The sequence below is a fragment of the Plutella xylostella genome, chromosome 15, assembly GCF_932276165.1.
Source record: "Plutella xylostella chromosome 15, ilPluXylo3.1, whole genome shotgun sequence".
Lineage (NCBI taxonomy): Eukaryota > Metazoa > Arthropoda > Insecta > Lepidoptera > Plutellidae > Plutella > Plutella xylostella.
The window spans coordinates 4,939,624-4,963,569 of record NC_063995.1 but is presented as its reverse complement, the minus strand read 5'-3'; the positions used below and the strand labels follow the sequence as shown (position 1 = coordinate 4,963,569).

The following is a 23,946-nucleotide window of genomic DNA, read 5'->3' as shown; positions in this document are numbered from 1 at the left end:
TCATTGCACTCTCGATTGCACAACAAAACCCAACAGATATAATACACAAGATACGAGTCCTTCGTCAAGTCGCGCGCCTTAGACTCGCGCGCCGCGCGCGAGTTGCCCCTCCCGTATTTACCTACTTTTTTTGTCGTCAACTCGCTCGACTGTGAAAATATGTAGAGTCAGCCACAAAAGTTATAATTTATTATGCTATTTATGCTTAAGGTAACTACTTAAAATGTATAGGGTATTTTATAGGACTTTACCTTAAAATAAAACACAATATCCTTTCGGAGATGTATAATTTAAGATATAATATTCTAATAATAATAACTACAAATCACAGTTTTCATTGTTATAAATGATTTTTATAACAAACGTTACTAAGTAAAACTATCATAAATATTAAAAAATCACAAGATTAAAAGTTCGATACATAAAGCAACACTTATAGTTCCACTGATAAGTTGGTTAAATCAAAGCATCTACTTTAATGGCGACTGTCTAGTCGGTACCTTCTTATGCTAATCAGCCAGGGGACAATATTTAACTATATTTTTTAGTTTCAATTTGTTTGCATCTGACCGTACTTTACATGTACTTTACATGGGCACGCGAGTTGATGATATAAAAAAACAGTAGATGCCAACTCGCGCGGCGCGCGACTCTAAGGCGCGCGACTTGACGAAGGACTCCAAGATACACAAGTAAATGTACAAGAAGGTGAAGAGTGTGAGACATTTATTTTTCTATTATATGCGGAGTAGGTCATTAATCATAATGGAGAGATAAGCGACATCGCTAAATCAATAAAAGCTGTTAATTATCTTCCTGCATTGCTGAAACAATGTCGCGTGTCAATCGGAGAGCCTGTATCCAACACTATGTGTTTACCTATGTACATGGATATCCAAAAGAGTGTAATTTTGACCCACTACCGAAAATATAGGGTTTTCCGTGTGTTCATATAACTGTGGTTATGACGTACAGTGAACAAACCATGTGAGTTACCAACCTTAAACAGCAACTTTTAGGATAAAATACATTCCTTGAAGTTGCTGTTTTACCATAACCCATAACTATCATTTTAGTCCACTAAATACTTCGACTTTAAATAAAAACTATTTCTATTCAATGCCTACCTCAAGACATAATTGGAACCAATTTAATGCAAACATCGTGCGGAGCATCGAATTTTATGCTTAATTTTGTAAGTTATCCTTATTACAACGAGATAAGATTCACTTCCGCTCGCTGATTGATTTGCATTAAATTCGGTATGATCCGTGACGATGGCAACCGTTTCGGTGACCTCTATCAGTCGACGCCAAAACTTTATTGATCAAACACAGTACTTTACATATTTTAAGACCTGGTATAATAAGTTGAACTGTAAATTAAAAGGATTCTGAGTCAGTAAAGAAAGGTGTTGCAAGAAGGAACTGCATTCCATCATATATTTTTGGCAGCATCGGGATCGAGCCGAAAACAAAGTAAAAATATGAAATACTTAGCCGGATTCCTGCACGGAGCGAGGTGTTTCAACTGTGATTACAACATGCAGCTCATACTTGAACCGTTATCTGGAAAAAACTTGGAGCTTTCTTACAAAAATAACCTAAGAAAATTAATTTACTATATACTATTACCTACCTACTAATAATTAATTTATCAAAATGACTATTGTTAAAATGATAATACTGAATACATTATATACGTTGCCTTTAAAATTCATATCCAAGGTAAAAAAAATAAGAACCACAAATACCCTACTAAACTCTGCAAAATTTTAAAAATAATTTATGACCGTTTAAATAATTAAATTAAGTAATCTATTGTGTTAACCCCACTTCATAATACATACATACATGTATACGCACCTGGGGCCCATGGTATGAGTCATATAACCGCAGAGATCCAAATACAGTTGAATTATTGCCATCAAATTGCGCATTTCCCCGACCATAAGGCCCAATTTTTATGAATGAGTAAGCTGAGTCACTATCTGGAGGCGCCGAGATTAGATCAATTTCGTAGTAACCGGCTATTGATTCAGTCAAATTGCAGCTCTCCTCCTAAATTTATTTAGATCTACCACATCCTCTTGACTTTCCTGAGGGAGCGTAAGAGATTCTGATTCAAAATATAATTGAAGACCTTCAATCTTATTAGTATTAAGTACTTTAGCATAGCTAGGTACTTACCTTTTATAAATAATAGTAACGGAACAGGCCGAACCTTGTGTGTAAGCCACTGAAATTCATTTGTAAATGAATGACGTACTTAAGTACCTTTACACCAAGATATAATCACAGCTTTTATTATGGTACAAAATACCCTACTTCTGTATCTTTAAGCCCATTCATAGCTTTCTATGGATGGTCTTATCGCTTACAGCGATATCTTCCAGCTAACCTTTGGACTAAAGTACAGATACAAAGTACAGAACAATCAATGCAGTTTAATAAGAGTTCTTCATATATTGCGTAACTTTCCGTTAGTTTTTATATTGTACGTACAGCGGTATTGCCGAATTATAAAGATTCCAGTTGGACAGGTTTCGCGGGAATGCTAAGATTGGGCCAGTCCTGCCTACCTCGTCATGAATTTGGCCATCAAACACTCTTATTTTTTTCTGATGTAACAGAATTATACGTATGCGTAGGTGGTAGACTAGATGATTCATTCATTAAATTTTAAGAATGAAGAAATTTGTCTTTAGATTTTGAGAAATTTCTAAGCTCCCAACCCAACTAAATGCGCCTAAAATCTTACAGACAAAAACTTCTGCAATTGTTTCAATGCATGTTACTCGAACTTTAATACAAATATACGTACAGTGTTTGACCCTAGCTGAATAGAAATGTAATATTTATTCTGACTAATCTATGGTGTAGGTCTTTCTTGAACTACTATCTACAGCTTGTATCTAGTAAACTAGTCGGTTATTATGAAACAATAATACCTAAGTCTAATTAATAAGGTGTGGAAAACAATAGATCTTAGTGTCCACGTGGATCCCGCCACTTAGTGGACAATTAATTATACTGGAAGCCATCGCAGGAAATACCTACACACAGAACTTTTCATTTCTGGCTACCTATTTATTAAGATTAATTAATTAAAAATAATTATACAGGGTGATTGGAAAGTCGATGTATTCCTTCAAATGGTTTGTAGTCAAAGGTATTTCCAGTCGATTCAACCCCATAATGCATGATCCGAAAGTCAACCATTTCTGAGTTATGTAAGTTTTTTATAATTTTGCCAAAATTTATGTTTAAAAGCCAAATATTTAAAAAACTAACCATTTTATTAATACTTTTTTTTATGGTTTTGCATCAGTGACCCCCCTATTTAACTAATTATAATCATTAAATTCGTAATATTCAACTTAATTTAGACACAGTGCTTCAAAATAATTGAAACATTAAGAAAATGTTTCAAAAGTTGAAAACAAAAATGCCTAATTAAAACGGAATTTTATCTGAAATTTTTTTGAAAGGAAAATAAAAGGAAAAAATATCTGAAAAGTATTTTCGGCTAACGTGTTATTGGACGTAAGCATTATTTCGGTGAAGCAACCTTGTCGCCGATCTGTGCTTTTGAGGAACCGCTCTATCGGAGAACAATTATTAGTAAACGGTTTGGAGCTCTACATAGTCCAGTTATAAGACTTTTTACCTTTAAATTGGAACAAAAGTTGTTATCCGCCTATGCAGTAGTTTTGGCTATATCTTGGTCATACCTTAATCGATTTTAAATTGTAATATATCATTTTAAAGCTTATAAATTGAATATGTTTTTAAGCTGCAGTGGCTGAAAAATTTTCAGATAAAATTCTTTTTTAATTAAGCATTTTTGTTTTTACCTTTTGAAACATTTTCTTATTGTTTCAATTATTTTGAAGCACTGTGTCTAAATTAAGTTGAATATTGCGCATTCATTGATTATAATTAGTTGACTAGGATGTCACTGATGCAAAACAATCAAAAAAGGATTAATAAAATGGTTAGTTTTTTAAATATTTGGCTTTTGAACATAAATTTTGACAATATTATAAAAAAAACTTAAATAACTCAGGAATGGTTGACTTTCGGATAATGCATTATGGGGTTTAATCGACTGGAAATGCCTTCGACTACAACCCATTTAAAGGAATACATCGACTTACCAATCACTCTGTATAGAACCTTATTGTGTCTATGATACTACTTACCTAGCTACCCTCTGAAACTCTGCTTCGACGATACGCCATGATTCTATCCATGAGTATATTCACCTATATACATCTAATATGTACATAATTATACCTAATCCTACATACTTTGTATAGTTAATATCTAACATGTTTTGTTTACGGTCCCCTGTGTTAGTTGCAAGTGTTGGCCGAGTGCCAGAGCCGTATAGGCACAACTCCAGCCCTTCCTAGTAACTGATGGTCACCTTCACATTCACATGTTTACGGAATACCTACTTATCTAGCCGCTTGTACTTAGTGAGTATAAGAATAGAACAAGTATACATAAGCATCCTTCATAGGTACGCAAAAATGCTTTACTGTGGACTGTATGCGTAATTTGGTGATTCTGATGGTACCCATGCACGTTAGAACTAGAAGCCTCCCAAATGAAAAGGAGCGCTCTGGGCTGAGTATGAGTGATAATGACTGGCTATTTTGGACTCTATAGTGTTTGCCACTAACAGGCTAAAAAGAGGTGATACGGATACTGAATGTACCTGCCTCTTACATACCCGTCTATAAAAAGCAGCAATCAAATATGTGTAACGGCGCACGGTATAAATAAACAACGTGTATAGAATACAATAAATTTTACACCGAACGTCCCAAAATAGCGAATGTCGCTCGAAGAAATAAATAATTCAGTGGGAAACGTAAGAAGAAGTAGGAAGAGCCATATGATTGTACTAGCGATATTTAATTTACGCAGAGTCCATCTCGGAGCAGTGCTAATTCCGTGCAAACGGGCGGAATGGCTAAGCAGGTAAGCTATCAGTATGCGGGCCGAACGTGCGGCTAGCAAATCGCTAAAAATACAAGATACAAGCGAAGCAAGGGCAGCTCAGGGCCAGCCGTAGGATACCATCTCCTGATTTAATAGTGGCAGGTACTGGTATTCTTAGGGCCTGTTTCAGAATGTCTGGATAATAGCTACCTATGGGTTATAATAGTGACAGCATGTCTTTCATGCCACAGGTAGCTATTATCCAGACATTGTTAAACAGGCCCTTATAAAACATTCGGATTTATGATAATGAGAATCGCAAGTATGACGATGAAGACATTGCGCTGGTTGTGACAGCCAATTGTTGGATACCTATGCTATATAAAGAAAGCCACATATGAAATGTCGGGTATGTTGTCAGGACTGATAAAGCTCCACACTGTTTTTATGGGTAGGTACTGTTAGAAAAATTGCAAGATAATATGAAATTCCCAATACGTACAAAATCTTTATTGCTCGACAAGTAGATAAGATAAAACACATTGTTTATTGTCTACAGTTGAAGCGTCGTCAATTAAATAAATGTTGCTGCGTAAATCTACCTATATAATATTAAGTATTATACATTATATTATACATTACATTTCCTATATCGTGAAATATTATTAAGAAATTAAACTATCCTTAAATACTTATGAACACAAAACAATGGTAATAAAGAACACACATAGGCATAAGAGCGTCGTTAGGAAGACACGTTCCTTTGTCATAAAACATTGACTTGAGCCTTGGAGCTTTAAGTAAATTCTAATTAAATCTATAGTTCTATTATCGGAAGTGGCTTGTATGTATGTAGGCACTTTGATGACTGAACACTGATCGATTGGCCATTGTCTTAAAGCTGTTATTACATTAGTATCTTTACGAAGTAGGTATACAATTGAAGTATGTCCAGATCTGCTAAGATATCTAAAGGTAAATGTAGTATTTATTATTTTAATTAAAATTGATTTGACAGTTTGGAGACTTTTGCAATTCACGTGCGACCGATACCAATATATGTTATGCAAATATTTGGATTGATTACAAAGGCATATTTGATTGGCCAGCCGTACAACAATTTGTCGAAATTCAATCGATGAAATCCACCTATAGGCCTAGACCAGATATCTAGAGGCATATCTGGAGAAAACTTAAACCTCAAACTGGACGCCTACGCGCAAGGCTCCGCGCCCACCCCCGGTACGTCGATGTACCCTGTCTGGAACACCTCCACATCACTGTTGTCCCTCATCCGCTCCGCCACGGCTTTCTCCATGGCGAGCGGGTGCCACGCGCCCAGCGTGCAGGCCGCGTCCGCCGCCGCGCCGTGGTAGTGGCAGCGCCTGGTCGCGCGCGCCGACGGCACGTACTCGAACATGCGCACGCGCGCGCACTGCTGCAGCGCGAACCACAGACCTGCACAACAACCATTATGCGAAAAAACACAGACTTTGGGTGGGATGTACTGGGGTTTTTACCTATAAAATGTGTCAACCAGACAGCCGGCGAGTTTGTAGGCCTTCGTGTCTGAGTACTTATATAGGGTGTTTTAAATATCGTGCGGATTTGAACACACACGCGGATTGCGCGCCATTTTCCCGCGTCCCGCGTGCATATTCCACGCATTACAATAATTACTTGTATGAAAAGAACACTTACGGCTGTCACGCGTGCGGAGCAATCCCGCGTGCGTGATTGAAATAACAATAAAGATTTAAATATTAATATTTAAATCCACACGCTATTAAAAACAACCTTAAAGGATTATTTGAGAACAAAAGCTTTTGTGAAAGGATTTACCTATAAACCCCGACGAAGGTGGGTTCCGCCGCAGCCGGTAGGGCGAGGCGTCCTGCAGAACCGCCCACAGCTGCCACAGCACTTCCGGCCTGAGCAAGTGCACATCCGCATCCTTGCGATCCTCGAGCAGTCTGAAAATACATAATTAATTAGCTGTTAATTTTTCTCCTCACGTCCTATCACGTGGTTGGGTGACACGTGCACTTGTAAGATTTTTGCATTTTTCTGCCTTTTCATTCAAACAAACACAAAAGGGTTTTGTACTTTTTTTGCTTTATTGGTTTATCCCCAAATTTATAGAACGCACTGTCAGTTTACAAGAGGCTTGCAACTTGCAAAGGTTATCGTGATACTTGTGATAGTCAGAAAGCCAAAATTGGAGTATCATGATGACGCTTGAAATCCTCTCGTATTTTTACCAAGTTAGGTGTTAAAATAGTTAAGTAAGTATGTTATAAAACGGTTACTAAATGAAATTATGAAACTACTTAAATTAATTATTACACCAATAAAATATTGGCTACAAGAACTTCAACTCCAAAACCATGGCACAAAAGTACAAAGTCTACCTTTTATAAACAGGAAACAGTGGAAAGTCGGGATGCTCGAACCACTCCTCCAGGGTCGACGAGTAGTTGGCGGGATCCCAGATCAACATGGACACGTTGTGGAACAGAGGGTCGTCCGGGAACCTGTACTCCGGCTTCGTCACCACCTGCGGATGAACGCATTTGGAGAACTAAGGCCATGAGGAAATACCCACTGATGGTATCATCGTGATTGTGAAGTTTGGTTTTTATCCTTCCTTCCGCTAGGTACTTTAGATTTACATGTTTCTGTATAAGTTTAATTGACAATTTAGAATTTAATTTAGTAGAAGAAGTAACTTTGTAACTAAAAAAATGTATACTTAAAGTAAGCTGAAAGAGGGATAACTTTTTCATGAATTTCAAAGTCGTTCAGAATGACCCCCTGAGTCACCTTCTTTCGGCTTACCATACTTACAACTTTTCCAACACGCCCTTTCTACCTAATAAACCCAAAGCAAACTCTCTTATGTTTATACCTGTGAATTTAATATCCTGAAAGTAGTCTTTGAGCCGACGTCGTCCGTATAGTTTTCTACGGGTGCATTGTTGAATCTCAAAACCATGTCATGCGAATCTGAAAGCAGAATATACTTTTATAACTAAGTGTTTAGTTTTTTACCACTTATAGTAAAAACGATTACTTAATTTTTAGTTGTTATATAAGAACTAGAAAAATTGCTAGCTGTAATTGTAATTAATTCTAAAACTCGGACAAGATCACGGGGCGTGGGCTTTCTCTAATCGTGATTATGATCTGTTGCAACACTTGAATAATACTATTGATAACGTCTCGATAATACAGATTCATAGTTAAATTGTTGCAAGTGACCTTGATCGCTACCTTCTTGTGTTTCCGCTCTGATTCGGGAATTATGAAATATTCTTCAATAAAAGAGAAATCCGTTAGATATTATTTTAAAACATAGGCAGTTCCATTAGTATCTAGGTACCTACATGTTTACACCTGGGTTTCTATTTTTGATCTTGTCAGTACAAACGTCAGAGTTTATTTGTTTCCCAGAAAAAACAACCGGACAAACGATACAATAGAAAAATATGTTTACACCGGTAAAGATGGGAAACGATCTATTTCCTTTAATTGCCTGTAAATGACCTGTAACCTACATGCTTCTGCAGGATTTATAAATATCACGGGCTACCAGGTTCGTTGATGACTGTGATTTAATCTGCAATTAGAGATATGAGACATCGTAATCGACATAAAAGGTGCTAAATTACATGACAGCTGTAACTACAGTGCCGTGCTCGTGAGAATCCGTCTGACAAACATATGGCAAGGAAAGTGAAACAATGGACGCGAGCAACATGCAACCTCCGACAACTGACCGTCTCATATAATTGCTTCTATTCTTCGTCAATCCTCAACTCCCTGCTGCTCGAGTTATCCTTGACGTATATATATGATCGTAAAATTAATTAGAAAAAAAAAAAAAAAAAAAAAAAGACGAGTAAGACACAATTATGTTACATTGCTGAATCAACGCATGTTTTTTTTGTAAATCCTATTTTTTGTAGCTTTTACTCTACCTACTTATAAAGTTAACGGATGATAAATTGTGGAATCGTCCAATTTGAATTACAATAAGTATATAAGAAAATCTAACGTCGGGCCATCACTATTAATCACATAAACATCATTGCTATTGTTTTATATCGTTTGTCGCATCACGTCACGTACACAAACAGTGAGATGTAGAGCCTATTCAGCTGTACCTACAGTGTAAATGTAAAATAAAACTGTTCCATAATTTATGTGAATGTGCAATTGTGCATTAGCTCTTCGAATAGGCCATGGTACCTACCTGAGAAACTAATGAGAGGAGGCCACATGCATTATACACGATACATACCTACCCAATTACCCAGTGTAAACTTTGTCCACTTACTTGAACTACAAGAGAGCCCAGTACAAAACTTTCTTCTTGCCAGCTTTATGTAGAGTTTAATTGAATGTAAGGTATTCGATATTAGTAGCTGCAATTTTTCTGAACTCTGGGATCAAAAGTCTCTCCACCAGTTTTCATCGGTATCTATCTATTGTTTTTTTATTAGGTAATATCATAAGCGAGATAAAATAAATGTAGCGTAGTCTCTTGTGTCAGCTCTGGGTATTCACCGGAGCGAGAGGTGTTGCTTACACGAGTTTCTTCCTACGTACTTAGCACATAAATAAAAATTACAGAATATTTCTTTGATTATAGTATTTACTGAAGCATTTAAAGGAATTGAAAGATATATCTAGTAATGGGCAGGCTGTGGTGACAACATACAGCTTACACGAGCAAGGCAAACCTACGTCTGAGACACGTAATAACACCTAATTGTTGATTGTAAGTATAGTATTTACTAATTGACAAAACGAATTAAAGAAAATTTCTCTTTTTATTGAAGTTCCTGTAGTAGATACACGAGCAGCTAACACGAGGCTCTGTTATCATGTATTTGATTTCATGTCTATAATTTAGTGTTTCTAGAAAGGAGACGGTGAAAATAATAGCATTTTCTTTTCATTGACAAGATATCTAAGAAGAAATGAGATGTGTGTATTATAATTATTTAAAATAGCTTTTATATTATAACATACATTTTGTGTATTGTGAATCAAATTCTGAAAGCCTCAATAAATTATTAGCTATACCTATATTTCTGGATCACATTACTATAATCTTAATTTCAAGTAAATATTTACTAAGTAGATAAATTAAAAGTTCAGATTATTCAGCCGTAATTGGTCCTTGATGGACTTAGGCCTCTCCTAAGGTACTTACACACTTCGGCACCCATAACGCAAGATAAAAATACAAAGCAAAGACTAGATAAGATAATAAAACATGTCAATTGCCTACAAAACGAGGTAATATTCCACGCGTCGACCGGCCAGTTTATGTAGTGGCTGAAAGCGCACCGAGCATTCATTATGCACACGGCGACCACGTGGGGCGATGACTCGAGACAGCTTTAAAAAACTCTCATGAAGCATTCAATATCATGAATATCAAGATATACTCGTATTGACACAAAAAAGTTTAAAATAAGATATTTAAGTAGATAGTAATCAGTAAACTTTATAGGTAGAGTAAAAGTCTACAAAGCGCTAAACATCTGTTTTGTTTACATAACTGTTGGATCGGTTTTTGGTAAGACCGTAAACCAAATAAATTGGAGCTTGAAAAGATTGACAGTCAGATCTTTATTTACATTTGCTGAAAGTTCAGTAAGTACTACAATATTTTTTTTTATTTTACTATTGCTATTACTGTATCAGTACTTTAATTTGAAAATTTTGCACCTTTTATCGTACCGGCCTAACGTTCTTCATAAGGTAGGTTTAGTTAAAGCATTGATAACAGAACCACGCGATAAAGTGGTTAATTTAGTTTAACTTGCCTTTAACCTACATGAAATAAAGACAAAGCGATCGGACTTACAGTATCTAGATATGAGTCAGATATTCACATGTCCAGCGTGGGTGATTCACCATGGTGATATCGGTACATATGACGATTAAACCTTTTATTGGATAATTTATTTACTAACTGCTTTTAAAGTTTACTTTTGTATTAAGTGTGTAACGTTTCGCCCTACCTCCAGCCTACTTAACTCCTACCTATTGGATTTACTAAGAAGATATTTGAAAACACCTAACTAAACTAACTTGAGTGAAATAAAAGTGAAACAAATACTGCTTTAGAGTGGCCATGAAACATCCAGTGAACCCCTACGTTGTGTGGTGTAACCCAATAAACGAAAGCTAATGAATTAAATAAAACTATGACCTAGAACTGATTACATACTTCCTACCTGCCTATAATTTTTAACCTATATACTACAACTTTAATGTATAACTTTTATTTGTACAATAACTACATATTTACAGGTAAGTACATAAAGATAATAATATAGATAATAATGTTTTTTGGTGTTGGTTAATAAGGGAAGCCCCTCCATACGCTTTGTAGGCCTTGATCACTACACCCGATTGAATCAATATATAAGACTCTAAAATAGATAAATAATAGCAAATATTCAATCGGAGCCCTCGTGGAACACAACCATTGACTTGGACATTCCTCCGACCAACTTATTAATCACTTCCCTTGCTCCTAACCTTATATATTTACATGTTTTATATTTATTTCATGTAAATAAATCAACATGAATACAAGTTGAAACATGTTGTCAAAGCTAAAGGGGACAATTTTATTTATAATCATAAATTAACTGAAACTAGAATAGTTCAATAATTTACAGTATAGTAACTTTATTAAATCATGAATTTCATAATAGATAAGTATTTGAAAATATAATAATATGACTCTAATTTTGTAGCCAAGTGGGAAGTGATTTAGGTATTATTTTAAAAGATTAAATATATAATATGAAATAGTGAATATTCTTTGATCTTATTGGAATATAGGATAATTGTTATGAAATAGTAAATATTATATAAACTTATTCAAATATATTATAAATAGTTGTAATAAATATATCCTAGCTAACTTTATTCCCACTATATCCGTGCTATCTTTATTTACATTAGAATTTATTGATTTAACAAGGAAACAAACACTTCTATGGGTAAGAATTTACATAACTTTCTGGAAATATGCAAATTGGACAGGAATCTGATCTACCTTCAAGCCATTTGTATTTATTGAGCAATATAGGACCAGAAATGATTTAGTTTAAGTATCTAGAACCCTTATTTGTGATATCTTGACACTTATTAGAGTAAATTTCTCCGTCAATCAATTCTTTCCCTGCGCTGTTACTTGTTTTTAAACTCAAAGTCAAATAATCTTCTCTGCCATATAGATACTACAATAAATCATCTTTGAAAAGTTTATTTAAGTATGTATCTACTTTATTCTTTGAATAATTACTATAGCATAAATTCTACAGAAGTATTTATTTACCTAATGAAAAATCAATAATTTGAACAAAGAACCATAGAACAAATTTGAAGGTGTATATTCTTGTTTGAAAGGAATTTACTATTTTTGAAGTGAGATCTATTGTCAGGTTTTAGTTATTTGATAATCATCATCATCATCATCATCAGCCCGCTTCTGCCTATTTGTATCTATCCAGAAGTCCCTATTCTAAACTAAAATAAGTTGAACCAAAGCTAGGGAATGTGTAATGTGTAGGTTTTTCTCTAGCTAGCTAAATACTGAATGAGCGAGGTAGAAGACCTTTAGTGTACCTATCTAATCCCTATACCAGTGTGATGGAAATTGCAGCCGTGGGTTAGCGTCCTTCAAGAAATAAAGTGTATAACTTCTCAATCATATACGAGAGACAAAAAGTAAGTAGAAAGGTGACTTAGCTTCGCACACGGTGTTCCGCCTCGGCTCCACGCGCCTGGTCCTCAAGCTCCCACGGCACCGATCACTCCCTCCATCTGACCGTCTGCTCACCACGGCTGCTCACACAAAAGTGAAGAGTGCCCCAGTGCCCACGCGCTGCTCGCTTACGTGGATCCTATCGTCTACCCTCAACTCGCCGATATCCATATTAAGGCTCACCTACACTCAGAATAATTATCTTGATTATTCTGTGAATCGAAATCGGTACAACAAAGCTTGGCACGAAGTTAGCCGACACCCTGAATGATTTCATAGACTACTTTTTCAAAAATCCCAAGGGAAAATCCTTCCAAAGAGTAACAAATCCCACGGAACATCCAGTCGTAGTTTAAATTCATTATTTGCGAAATAGTTAATGTTTCGGCATTGATGGAACATTACATTCAACCCCTTATATTTTTGTAGTATCGCAAGTATATTATAATTGAGATATGGAAAAAATATACACAATAATATACACCACCCTTTATTTTCGCAAATATCAAATTCATTGAATTTAAAGGATGAAAAATTTGTAAAAGGAAATTCCGATCATCACCTCAATATGTATGTGTGTATGAGTGTAAAATGACTCAGATGATTAGCCAACAAGATCCCCAGAAATTATCAAAAATCATCGACCATCCCTATTATTATTTATTATTTACATAACTATTGATCGAATACTTAGTAGATTATTCATGCTCCAATAAACCGGGAACAAGGGGATACCCTGTCGATCAGAAGGATCCAATGCTAAATGAGAAACCACAAAACCTTAAATTTATTTTTAAGAATTCTATAGCATCTTTAACACGCCCTCTTAGAGCACGAACTCTCCCACGCCCTATGTTTTCGACGATGCATCATCAATAGAAATTAATAAAGTTCAAGTCTCATTCTAACAATCCCCAGGAACAATGTCCACCAATCTCCGAGCTTGATGTAGAGTGTAGAAATATCAAGTATCATTTTACCAAAACTAGAAAGAGAATTATTATTGTGAACCATTATTGCATTCATGTTTACAACTGATTCACAACTTTTCAATCCCCCTCCAATCCAGCAAAATGACAAAATTTTGAGTTGAAAAATATATATTTTTTTCTTTAATTTAATTTAATTACATGTTGAGTATAGAATATTATGAAGATACTGTACATACAACAGTATAATTTGACTATGCTGTCCTAACCTAACACCAAAATCTTCATAAATATTCTCTTTTGTATAGTGTTGTGTGATTAAGGTGAAATCGGAATCTTTCCTTCAGTGCAGGAGAACAGCCATGATATTTTACTAAAGCCACTTTCACATAACTATATGTTTGTAGGTATTATTTTTTTTTCAATCCATAGGTTCTTAGACATTCGATTCACCATAACTCTCATCCTCTTTCTCTGATTCACGCCACTCTAATAAACATCAAGGCCTTCTTCCTCCCCACTGATTAAATCAATAAAATATCATGTATCTAATTAATAATTTTCTTTTCTATCATTTACCTACCTAAATTGAAAAGAAAATACATCTAGTTTATTTACACTTCGATCAAAATGTGTTTTTGGTGTAAAGTGTATTTGTTTTCCGTCATGATCAACTTTTGTTATGTAGGTATTTTTCTAAAGCAAATTGTTTCAAAGTAATTGTATTTTTTTTGTGTAAAGTGTAGTGTGTCGTGTGGAGTCTGTAAAAGGTACTTTGTAAAAACATCTATAGCCTGTATAGACGTCTCATGTGTTAATGCGTGCATAGCTAACTTCAATAATAAATTGACTAAAGCGTTTGTACCACGTTTGTGCCCGAGTAGAACCGCCTTTCTTCGCCAATTTACTACAAAAGCAAGACTAAGAGTGTATGGTGTGTAAATTACTTGAACCAATTTGCACACTACTAACTAACGGTCCGATATTATACCCATATTGCAGGCTCTGCCTAATTTAGGGTCGGATGGTCGTGAGTGAGATATCCCCACATATTATTAAGTTAGTAGTTTTAAAATGAAGTTAACTATTTATTTATAAAAATCTTTATTTTTCTTTTAAGATTTTACTCAGTATTATTATTTTTAAATTTTTATTAAAATACTTATTACATAAGTAGCAATAATTCTTGTATCTACATTAGTTGATCATTTGGAAAATATTTGTGAAATAAAGGTAACTTTTGGAATAAATTTCTATTTTAGTTAAATAAGTACCTATATAATAGGTAACTACTCAATCAAGTTTTACAGAAACAATATACCAAAGTTTCCCTTATAAATGTGTGTGTGTGTGTGTCTGAACGAAGTATGAATAAACCCTTCATTTCCCAGTTGTATTTGTCATGATTATAAATCGCACTCAATATCAAATAATTAAAACTTCATTCTTCATCATTCTTTAATCACCTATGTTAGACCCGGCCGGGTACCTTTAACATTCTTATCATTCAGACTTTAAAATGACCTCTAAAGTAATTTTCATCCTTCCACATTCTTTGCTCTTACAGTTTTTCGAAACATTATAATCACGACATAATCCCCGGGAAATGGCTATGTAAATACCCTACCCTTTTGTTTTCTCTATGAAAGAAAATTATATCAGATCAATGTTACAAAATTTCTAAGTGCCTAATCACATTTAACAGACTAATCCACCCCAATATTCCATCAATTCCAAAACATCAAAATACCGCCATCTATTTTTGTTTTTCTACAACCTAATACACTATTTATTTTATCAAATATGTAGGTACCTAACTACTACTAAACTACTTCAAATATTTTCCTACCATCCGTAACTACCTAAGTCGAAAATAATGTTACTAGGTAACTAAAAATATTTCTGAGATATTACAGCTCTCCCTCACAACCCCTATTTGAAAAACATGGTTTCTATATCCTTTATTCTAGGCTGTTTGTGTAAATGTGCCTTACCTGTCTAACTGTCAAATTTATTAAAACTAAACTGTCAATGTCAACCTGACATAACCTTAACCTGTTTGGCTGTTTTTTTTTTTCCGCACTAATCAAAACAAAAGCATGCGTCGTTGTGTTCAACAACATCGATCGCACGAAGAAATCTAAAGTTTACTCGATTAAACTTACGAAACTCTAAAATAATGAGTGAATCTTACAGGTAAGTGTCATTATTCTTTCAAATACCCTGTTTGCATGCTACTAAACTAAGTCCTCATGCCCAAATTATCGTGATTCAAAATAAACAACCTCTGGATTGTTAGTTATTTATACATACAATAGCTCTGTTTTACGAATCTTGTGTTTATAATAGACCTATTGTTATAAAAATCTAACTTAACTAAATATCTCCCATACAGTTTTGAATTAAAACTGACAAGACTAATCAACTTATTTTAACTTATTGTCAACCCCTCACCTTTTAAATAAGTACCTATCCTAATCATTTGGTCTCCAACTCCTATATTTACATAATTTTATTTGAATTATACCTATATCATTATTTGTTTTATTTCAGGACCAAACATAACAATGCAAACCCAACTACACTCTTTGTTGAACTAAAACCCATGATAAACCACTGATCAACCATCCACTGTGACAAAACATTCACAATCTCTCACTACTTATAGACCAAAGTTACTATTCTTCAATAAGTAAGTACCTATTTCTTTTCTACATATTGTAATACATTTTTTTATTTATACCGCCTGTACTTAGATTTTGTTAGACTGCTATGAAAATCATACCCCTGTAGATCCAATATTGATTACCTATCATAAAACCATTCCCTAAATGTATGATATTAATCTACTTAATTTATATTGAACTAAATACATCAGACTAAATAGTCTAAATAATCTTTTCCTGAATTAGTATAACTATGTAAGTTCTTATAATATCTAGCTTTTTTAATTAAATTCTATTCTTCTTTTCAGGTTATGACATACTTTTTGAATGCTGATGATGATGACGATGATGACCCATATTTGACAACTTAACTCTGAGACTATATACTATGAAGTAAACATCCTGACTGAGGTAAAGAAGTGGATTGCAATGGCACTCAAAATAAGAACAACTAAACTACCCACATAATTCTTAACTTACAAAGAATATATTGATACTAAATGAGGACCAAGCCTACTTTACCTGGAATAACACTTTATCAACAACAGTAACTTCCTCCACATTAATTGTTTTCTAAATCTATTGTTATGTCTGACCGCTACCCTTTCATTACAAAATATTTTTTTATTATTTTTTCTTTCAAATGAGATTAATGTTATATTTTCTTTTCTTTATTAACTGTAACTCATTGTATTTGTTTAGGAGAATGTCTTATAACATCTGCTACTAATTGGCTCTCTGGAATCTGATAATTAGATATTTGGGCCTTTCCGGTTACTCTAAGTTAAGATGTTAGCATAGATAGTGTTACAGTTCTATCCCAACTCCTATGATCTATGTTGTATAATATATTATCTACTCTTTCAAACATTCAAGTATAGTAATTTTAGAGCCTAGTTTTTAAGCACCTAGTCGATGACAAGCAAAGATCCGATCCAGAAGCACAATCAACCACATCAACAAACCAAAGAACCCGCACAACAAAACTCATACAACCAATACCAAACTGAACCAACCCAGCCAAAAGGATGATTAATAATTATAGACTAGTTGCTATAACTACCGATCCCCCCCCAACCAGGCCAGTCCAATCCAGCACCAATCATACAAGCCCCGCCACGCAAACTCCTCGATCCACCAATGCAGCCGACCGCACCTCCAGACCAAAATCCCCACCCCTCATCTACCTGAGCCAGAATGTCTATATCTATTCTAATAATTTCAGGTTGTTCATAAGGACTAAAATGCGCCGTCTTTTCGTTACATTTGTTTTTTTTTATAATTTTTTATTTTAATAAATTTACTGCTTTTACCTAAAATAAGACCATATCATTATTTTACCTACAACCCCTATTCACTAATAATTCCCTAATCAGCTACATAATCAGAGAGACCGTTCATCATAGTGATTCAAAGCAACACTAATATGACTTACCTACAGATAAATCAGTCTTTATACAACTATGTTTTATGTTATTCTCTTTAAAGGTAAATACCTACCTATTAAATTTTATAGATAATGTCCTAAATAAAAATCCATTATATTATCCAACCCCTGATGATGATGATGATTATAGTCTCTAACTCCACTACAAGCATTGTGTTATACAAACCCTAATCTTTTGTAATTCTTTAACGAGCTACATAACATTACTACAACCCCTACTTATTAAGTAAATTTTAATAAATGGATTATTTTCATTATCCAAATCCTCATTCTAACTTTATCAACTACCTACCTATGTATCTTCACAAATGCTTTGCTAATGGGTTCCGTTCCAATACAAAACCTAGTCTCTTGCGCTTCCTATTCCTATTTCATGATAAATAATTCTTTCGTTTATAAGTTCGATCACTCCACGGCAACAAATTGTGATTATATCAAGGATATAATCACTTTCCTACCCCTAGTATGTAACAAATCATTACGAACCAAACGCAAGAGACTTATTATAACGTAAACATATTGAGAGTATTAGTACGAGTAAAGTGAAAAATTATAACTTGCAGTGATTTTCATGTAATGTAAAATAATGCACACAGCACACTGCCAAATATTATACTTGTCTGTGACGCAATAAAAGTTACTCTGTTAAAAAAAAATAACCTCTGGTCTTTGTATTGTTTGTGGTGCAATACTGCATAAAGTTTTTCCTTCCAACTAAAAAACAAACTTTTGAAACTATCTTCAAGTTTCTTCTAGCCATAACATTAAAAGAAATGCCTTTATGTAAAAACCACCATATTGAGTAAATATTTACTTACTAATCGCAAAGGCAAACAAAAAACTTTAATGTTTTTTCGAGACAAACGTAAGTTACCTATATACTATGCAAAAAAGTATTCAATATTGTGATTTGTTTGTAAATAAGTACTACCTTAATCAAATTGACTTGTTACATTTCAGATAAAAGAACAGAAAACTAGCTGCCTGACACCTAAAATGAAGAGATGAAATATCCTGGTCTTTCGGTACCAAATTGTAACGTTTCGCCCTACCTCCAGCCTACTTAACTCCTACCTATTGGATTTACTAAGAAGATATTTGAAAACACCTAACTAAACTAACTTGAGTGAAATAAAAGTGAAACAAATACTGCTTTAGAGTGGCCATGAAACATCCAGTGAACCCCTACGTTGTGTGGTGTAACCCAATAAACGAAAGCTAATGAATTAAATAAAACTATGACCTAGAACTGATTACATACTTCCTACCTGCCTATAATTTTTAACCTATATACTACAACTTTAATGTATAACTTTTATTTGTACGATAACTACATATTTACAGGTAAGTACATAAAGATAATAATATAGATAATAATGTTTTTTGGTGTTGGTTAATAAGGGAAGCCCCTCCATACGCTTTGTAGGCCTTGATCACTACACCCGATTGAATCAATATATAAGACTCTAAAATAGATAAATAATAGCAAATATTCAATCGGAGCCCTCGTGGAACACAACCATTGACTTGGACATTCCTCCGACCAACTTATTAATCACTTCCCTTGCTCCTAACCTTATATATTTACATGTTTTATATTTATTTCATGTAAATAAATCAACATGAATACAAGTTGAAACATGTTGTCAAAGCTAAAGGGGACAATTTTATTTATAATCATAAATTAACTGAAACTAGAATAGTTCAATAATTTACAGTATAGTAACTTTATTAAATCATGAATTTCATAATAGATAAGTATTTGAAAATATAATAATATGACTCTAATTTTGTAGCCAAGTGGGAAGTGATTTAGGTATTATTTTAAAAGATTAAATATATAATATGAAATAGTGAATATTCTTTGATCTTATTGGAATATAGGATAATTGTTATGAAATAGTAAATATTATATAAACTTATTCAAATATATTATAAATAGTTGTAATAAATATATCCTAGCTAACTTTATTCCCACTATATCCGTGCTATCTTTATTTACATTAGAATTTATTGATTTAACAAGGAAACAAACACTTCTATGGGTAAGAATTTACATAACTTTCTGGAAATATGCAAATTGGACAGGAATCTGATCTACCTTCAAGCCATTTGTATTTATTGAGCAATATAGGACCAGAAATGATTTAGTTTAAGTATCTAGAACCCTTATTTGTGATATCTTGACACTTATTAGAGTAAATTTCTCCGTCAATCAATTCTTTCCCTGCGCTGTTACTTGTTTTTAAACTCAAAGTCAAATAATCTTCTCTGCCATATAGATACTACAATAAATCATCTTTGAAAAGTTTATTTAAGTATGTATCTACTTTATTCTTTGAATAATTACTATAGCATAAATTCTACAGAAGTATTTATTTACCTAATGAAAAATCAATAATTTGAACAAAGAACCATAGAACAAATTTGAAGGTGTATATTCTTGTTTGAAAGGAATTTACTATTTTTGAAGTGAGATCTATTGTCAGGTTTTAGTTATTTGATAATCATCATCATCATCATCATCAGCCCGCTTCTGCCTATTTGTATCTATCCAGAAGTCCCTATTCTAAACTAAAATAAGTTGAACCAAAGCTAGGGAATGTGTAATGTGTAGGTTTTTCTCTAGCTAGCTAAATACTGAATGAGCGAGGTAGAAGACCTTTAGTGTACCTATCTAATCCCTATACCAGTGTGATGGAAATTGCAGCCGTGGGTTAGCGTCCTTCAAGAAATAAAGTGTATAACTTCTCAATCATATACGAGAGACAAAAAGTAAGTAGAAAGGTGACTTAGCTTCGCACACGGTGTTCCGCCTCGGCTCCACGCGCCTGGTCCTCAAGCTCCCACGGCACCGATCACTCCCTCCATCTGACCGTCTGCTCACCACGGCTGCTCACACAAAAGTGAAGAGTGCCCCAGTGCCCACGCGCTGCTCGCTTACGTGGATCCTATCGTCTACCCTCAACTCGCCGATATCCATATTAAGGCTCACCTACACTCAGAATAATTATCTTGATTATTCTGTGAATCGAAATCGGTACAACAAAGCTTGGCACGAAGTTAGCCGACACCCTGAATGATTTCATAGACTACTTTTTCAAAAATCCCAAGGGAAAATCCTTCCAAAGAGTAACAAATCCCACGGAACATCCAGTCGTAGTTTAAATTCATTATTTGCGAAATAGTTAATGTTTCGGCATTGATGGAACATTACAAGTGATTACCTAGCTAATTAATTTTTTTACTAGGTATGTACATAGCTACATAATATAATCCTTTATTGTATAGGTAGGTACTCTAGCTAGTATAGAACCTGCAGGAAATCAATTTATTCTCACTACTGCACAGTAATCCTCTATGTTATGCAGTATGCAGTGCATGCAGATAATGATCGTGTAAGAATTCAACGATAACAATTTATGGTATCTGGTTTGTACCGAGCGAACGCGTAAGTATTACAAAATATCACCAAGACCAGCCCCGGGCCATGCGCCGGCGCCATCGCCGCCATCGCTCATACATCACATCATCACCACAAATCAGGACACACCCCAAGCTTTGTATTTACTTGAATAAATAAAACAAGATAAGAACCCACTGCGATGAATTAATCACGAATCGCCACTCGACCGCTGGCCATATTAAACGCACGAGTTCCGCAGAACAGAGCATCTTTATCGATCATGTTAAACACCATCTATTAATATTAAATGAGTATTTCCTAACAAACAAATAAGCTTATCGTCGTAGATCTAAATATTTATGCAGATTTACTAGCTCATCTATGAATGAATGCAAGAAGCAATTATAGTTATATATTTTTATAGTTCCGTGAATCCTGCGCCAGCGCATCGCAGTTGTTTCCCAGCGCTCCGCTGCTCTACACTTTATCATCTCGAGAGGTTGGATGTAGTTGTCTAGACGGATGATTTATGGGCGAGTGTGGCGGTGAGTCCCTCGGGCTGCGCTGAGCCGCGTATGATTCGGCCCGTTCGGCGAAGACGCGCGCTTGCGCATGTCAATGCGACGCTAAAAGAGATCCGATGCGATAAGTGCACAATGCGCGGTCAATCACCTCGTCTGACCACCAAAGCAATAACAATATGTTTTATCAAGATGCCTTACATGTAGCTTAGCTCGCGTATTTACATAGTCTTCTCTTTGATTTTCACCGGTGATAGGTGCGTATTGGGCGGTCCACTGCAAGTTCTATTTAACTATTGATAAAGATAGGTTGCACCTATGTACCCCACATATACCTAACAAAGCGCGGAGTCGAGTAACCGTATAGTCTCAGTATAAGAGTCCTCATTACTCATTGCTCGACCCACCAAAAAAAGTGAATTGATTATCTTCAATGAAATTATTGATGTCAAGTGTGGTTATTGATTCTTAACCGCAAATCAGTTAAAATAGTAACATTTAGGCCGCTAACTGTAAACTCTCGGCAAATCACCGCGCGACTCATGCGGAGCCCCCGCGTGACTCACGCCGCTCGCGCCGCCGCCGCCGCCACTAACTGATCCTCACACAGATATAACAACACTTTTATGAACATGCAAATTGATATTGAAGACAACTGAATCGACCGAGCAAAATACTTGGAATCGCGGTTGTTATACAAAAACAATAAGTACCTTACAGTCGAATCAGTAGGGCTCCTAAACCACCAATAAGGAAAAGAATCATGATTTTGTCATCTATATCATCAAGACCCATCACGTCCCCACTGCTGGGGCACGGGTCTCTTTCCAATGAAAGAAGGAATTCAGGCCTAGTACATCACGCTGGCCTAGTGCGGGTTGGTGGATGATTTAGTGCAAACGACCAAATGCTACAGATTACTCACCGATGAACTTCCCCAGCTGGGAGCCGAGCAGCGCGCCGGCGCTGGTGACCACGGCGCAGGTGCGGTACCGGCGCGGCGGCACAGGCGGGATGCGGAACCCGCGCGAGCGGAACGGCTCGTCCGCCGCCGCCACCGTGCGCACCGCCACCCGCCGCAGCGCGCACCGCAGCTCGCCCCCCGCCCGCTCCCGCACCCCCCCGCCGCCCCCGCCCGACCACTGCACGTTGTACGTGTTGTGCACGTCCAGCCCCGACTTGAACACGTTGCTGTCCGCCATCAACACCCGGTGGAACTCCTTCAGCAGCGCCCGCTTGAAGGCCTCCGTCTTCTCCGCGCACTCGTCGGTGGTGTAGTCGGAGCACTGGTACTTGTCGCTGTCGAACTGCAGCACGGGGTGGTCCACGTTGGGGAAGCGCGGCCCGCCGCGGCTCCTCATCTCCACGTGGCTGGGCGGGTGCGCCGCGGACTTCGCCGTCTCATCGAGCTTCGAGCTGCTCCAGTACGTGCCGATGGCCGCCCGCCGGCTCTTCCGCCCCTCCGTGCTGTTCAACACGGAGCCCCGACTCAACTTGGTCGGGTTATACGACTCCGGCAGAACCAGGTCGGCCCCGTCCAGGGTCACCGTGGGGTTGAACAACCTCTGCTTCTCCAGATACATCCAGTATTTGGACCAGATAAGATATAAGTAGCCGCACATACCGAAGCAGAGTAAATTAATAAAAATCCAAACACTCAGAGCGGCTGCCCTCATTTTATTAATCACTGTCGTTGAGACTTTATTATCTTAGGATTTTCATTATTTGCTAATAGATTGGGAAAACCCGGTACCTCGGTTGAATACATTATAACTTTCTAGGAACATGGTTTCGTTCTGTGTACTCCTACGTACCTGCAGTGCTGAGGTTACGCTGGTGACTAATATTATGTTTAGTAAATCACAACCATTGTTTTTCAGTTAAAATTGAGGTAAGATAATACTGCAAGTTGTCAGTTCAGCCCTTGTTGTGCGATCAGCTGTTGGGCGGGGCGCATGCGCGGGGACGCTGCAACGCACTCTTATTGACACTACGTAATTAATTTCAGTAACGTTAGTTAGTTAACGTTTAGTTAGTTACGGAAGAGTTTGGGTTATCATTCGTTAACTTATGTAACTTTCCGTGTTTTAGATTAATGAAATTAATGTGGCCGATTATGTAGTACCAATTTAATTGAAAACCGTATCAAAATAGTTTTTTTTTAATAAAATTTAATAAATTGGCTGTGTAGGTAAATCTTGGGATTGTGGGGACGAGTGTGCTATAT

The 23,946-nt window shown here is 35.9% G+C and overlaps 1 protein-coding gene across 1 annotated transcript; it reads right to left on the bottom strand.

Moving 5' to 3' along the window:
- Positions 1-4,627: 4,627 nt before the first annotated feature.
- LOC105396375 (beta-galactoside alpha-2,6-sialyltransferase 2) lies at positions 4,628-23,771 on the bottom strand. The gene is made up of 5 exons (XM_048625986.1): positions 22,645-23,771; positions 7,861-7,958; positions 7,364-7,509; positions 6,795-6,925; positions 4,628-6,410 (listed from the first exon to the last, which is right to left on the bottom strand). The coding sequence occupies exons 1-5, from the start codon at positions 23,393-23,395 to the stop codon at positions 6,166-6,168; spliced, it is 1,371 nt and encodes a 456-aa protein (XP_048481943.1). The 5' UTR covers positions 23,396-23,771; the 3' UTR covers positions 4,628-6,165.
- Between the last annotated feature and the right edge of the window lie 175 nt (positions 23,772-23,946).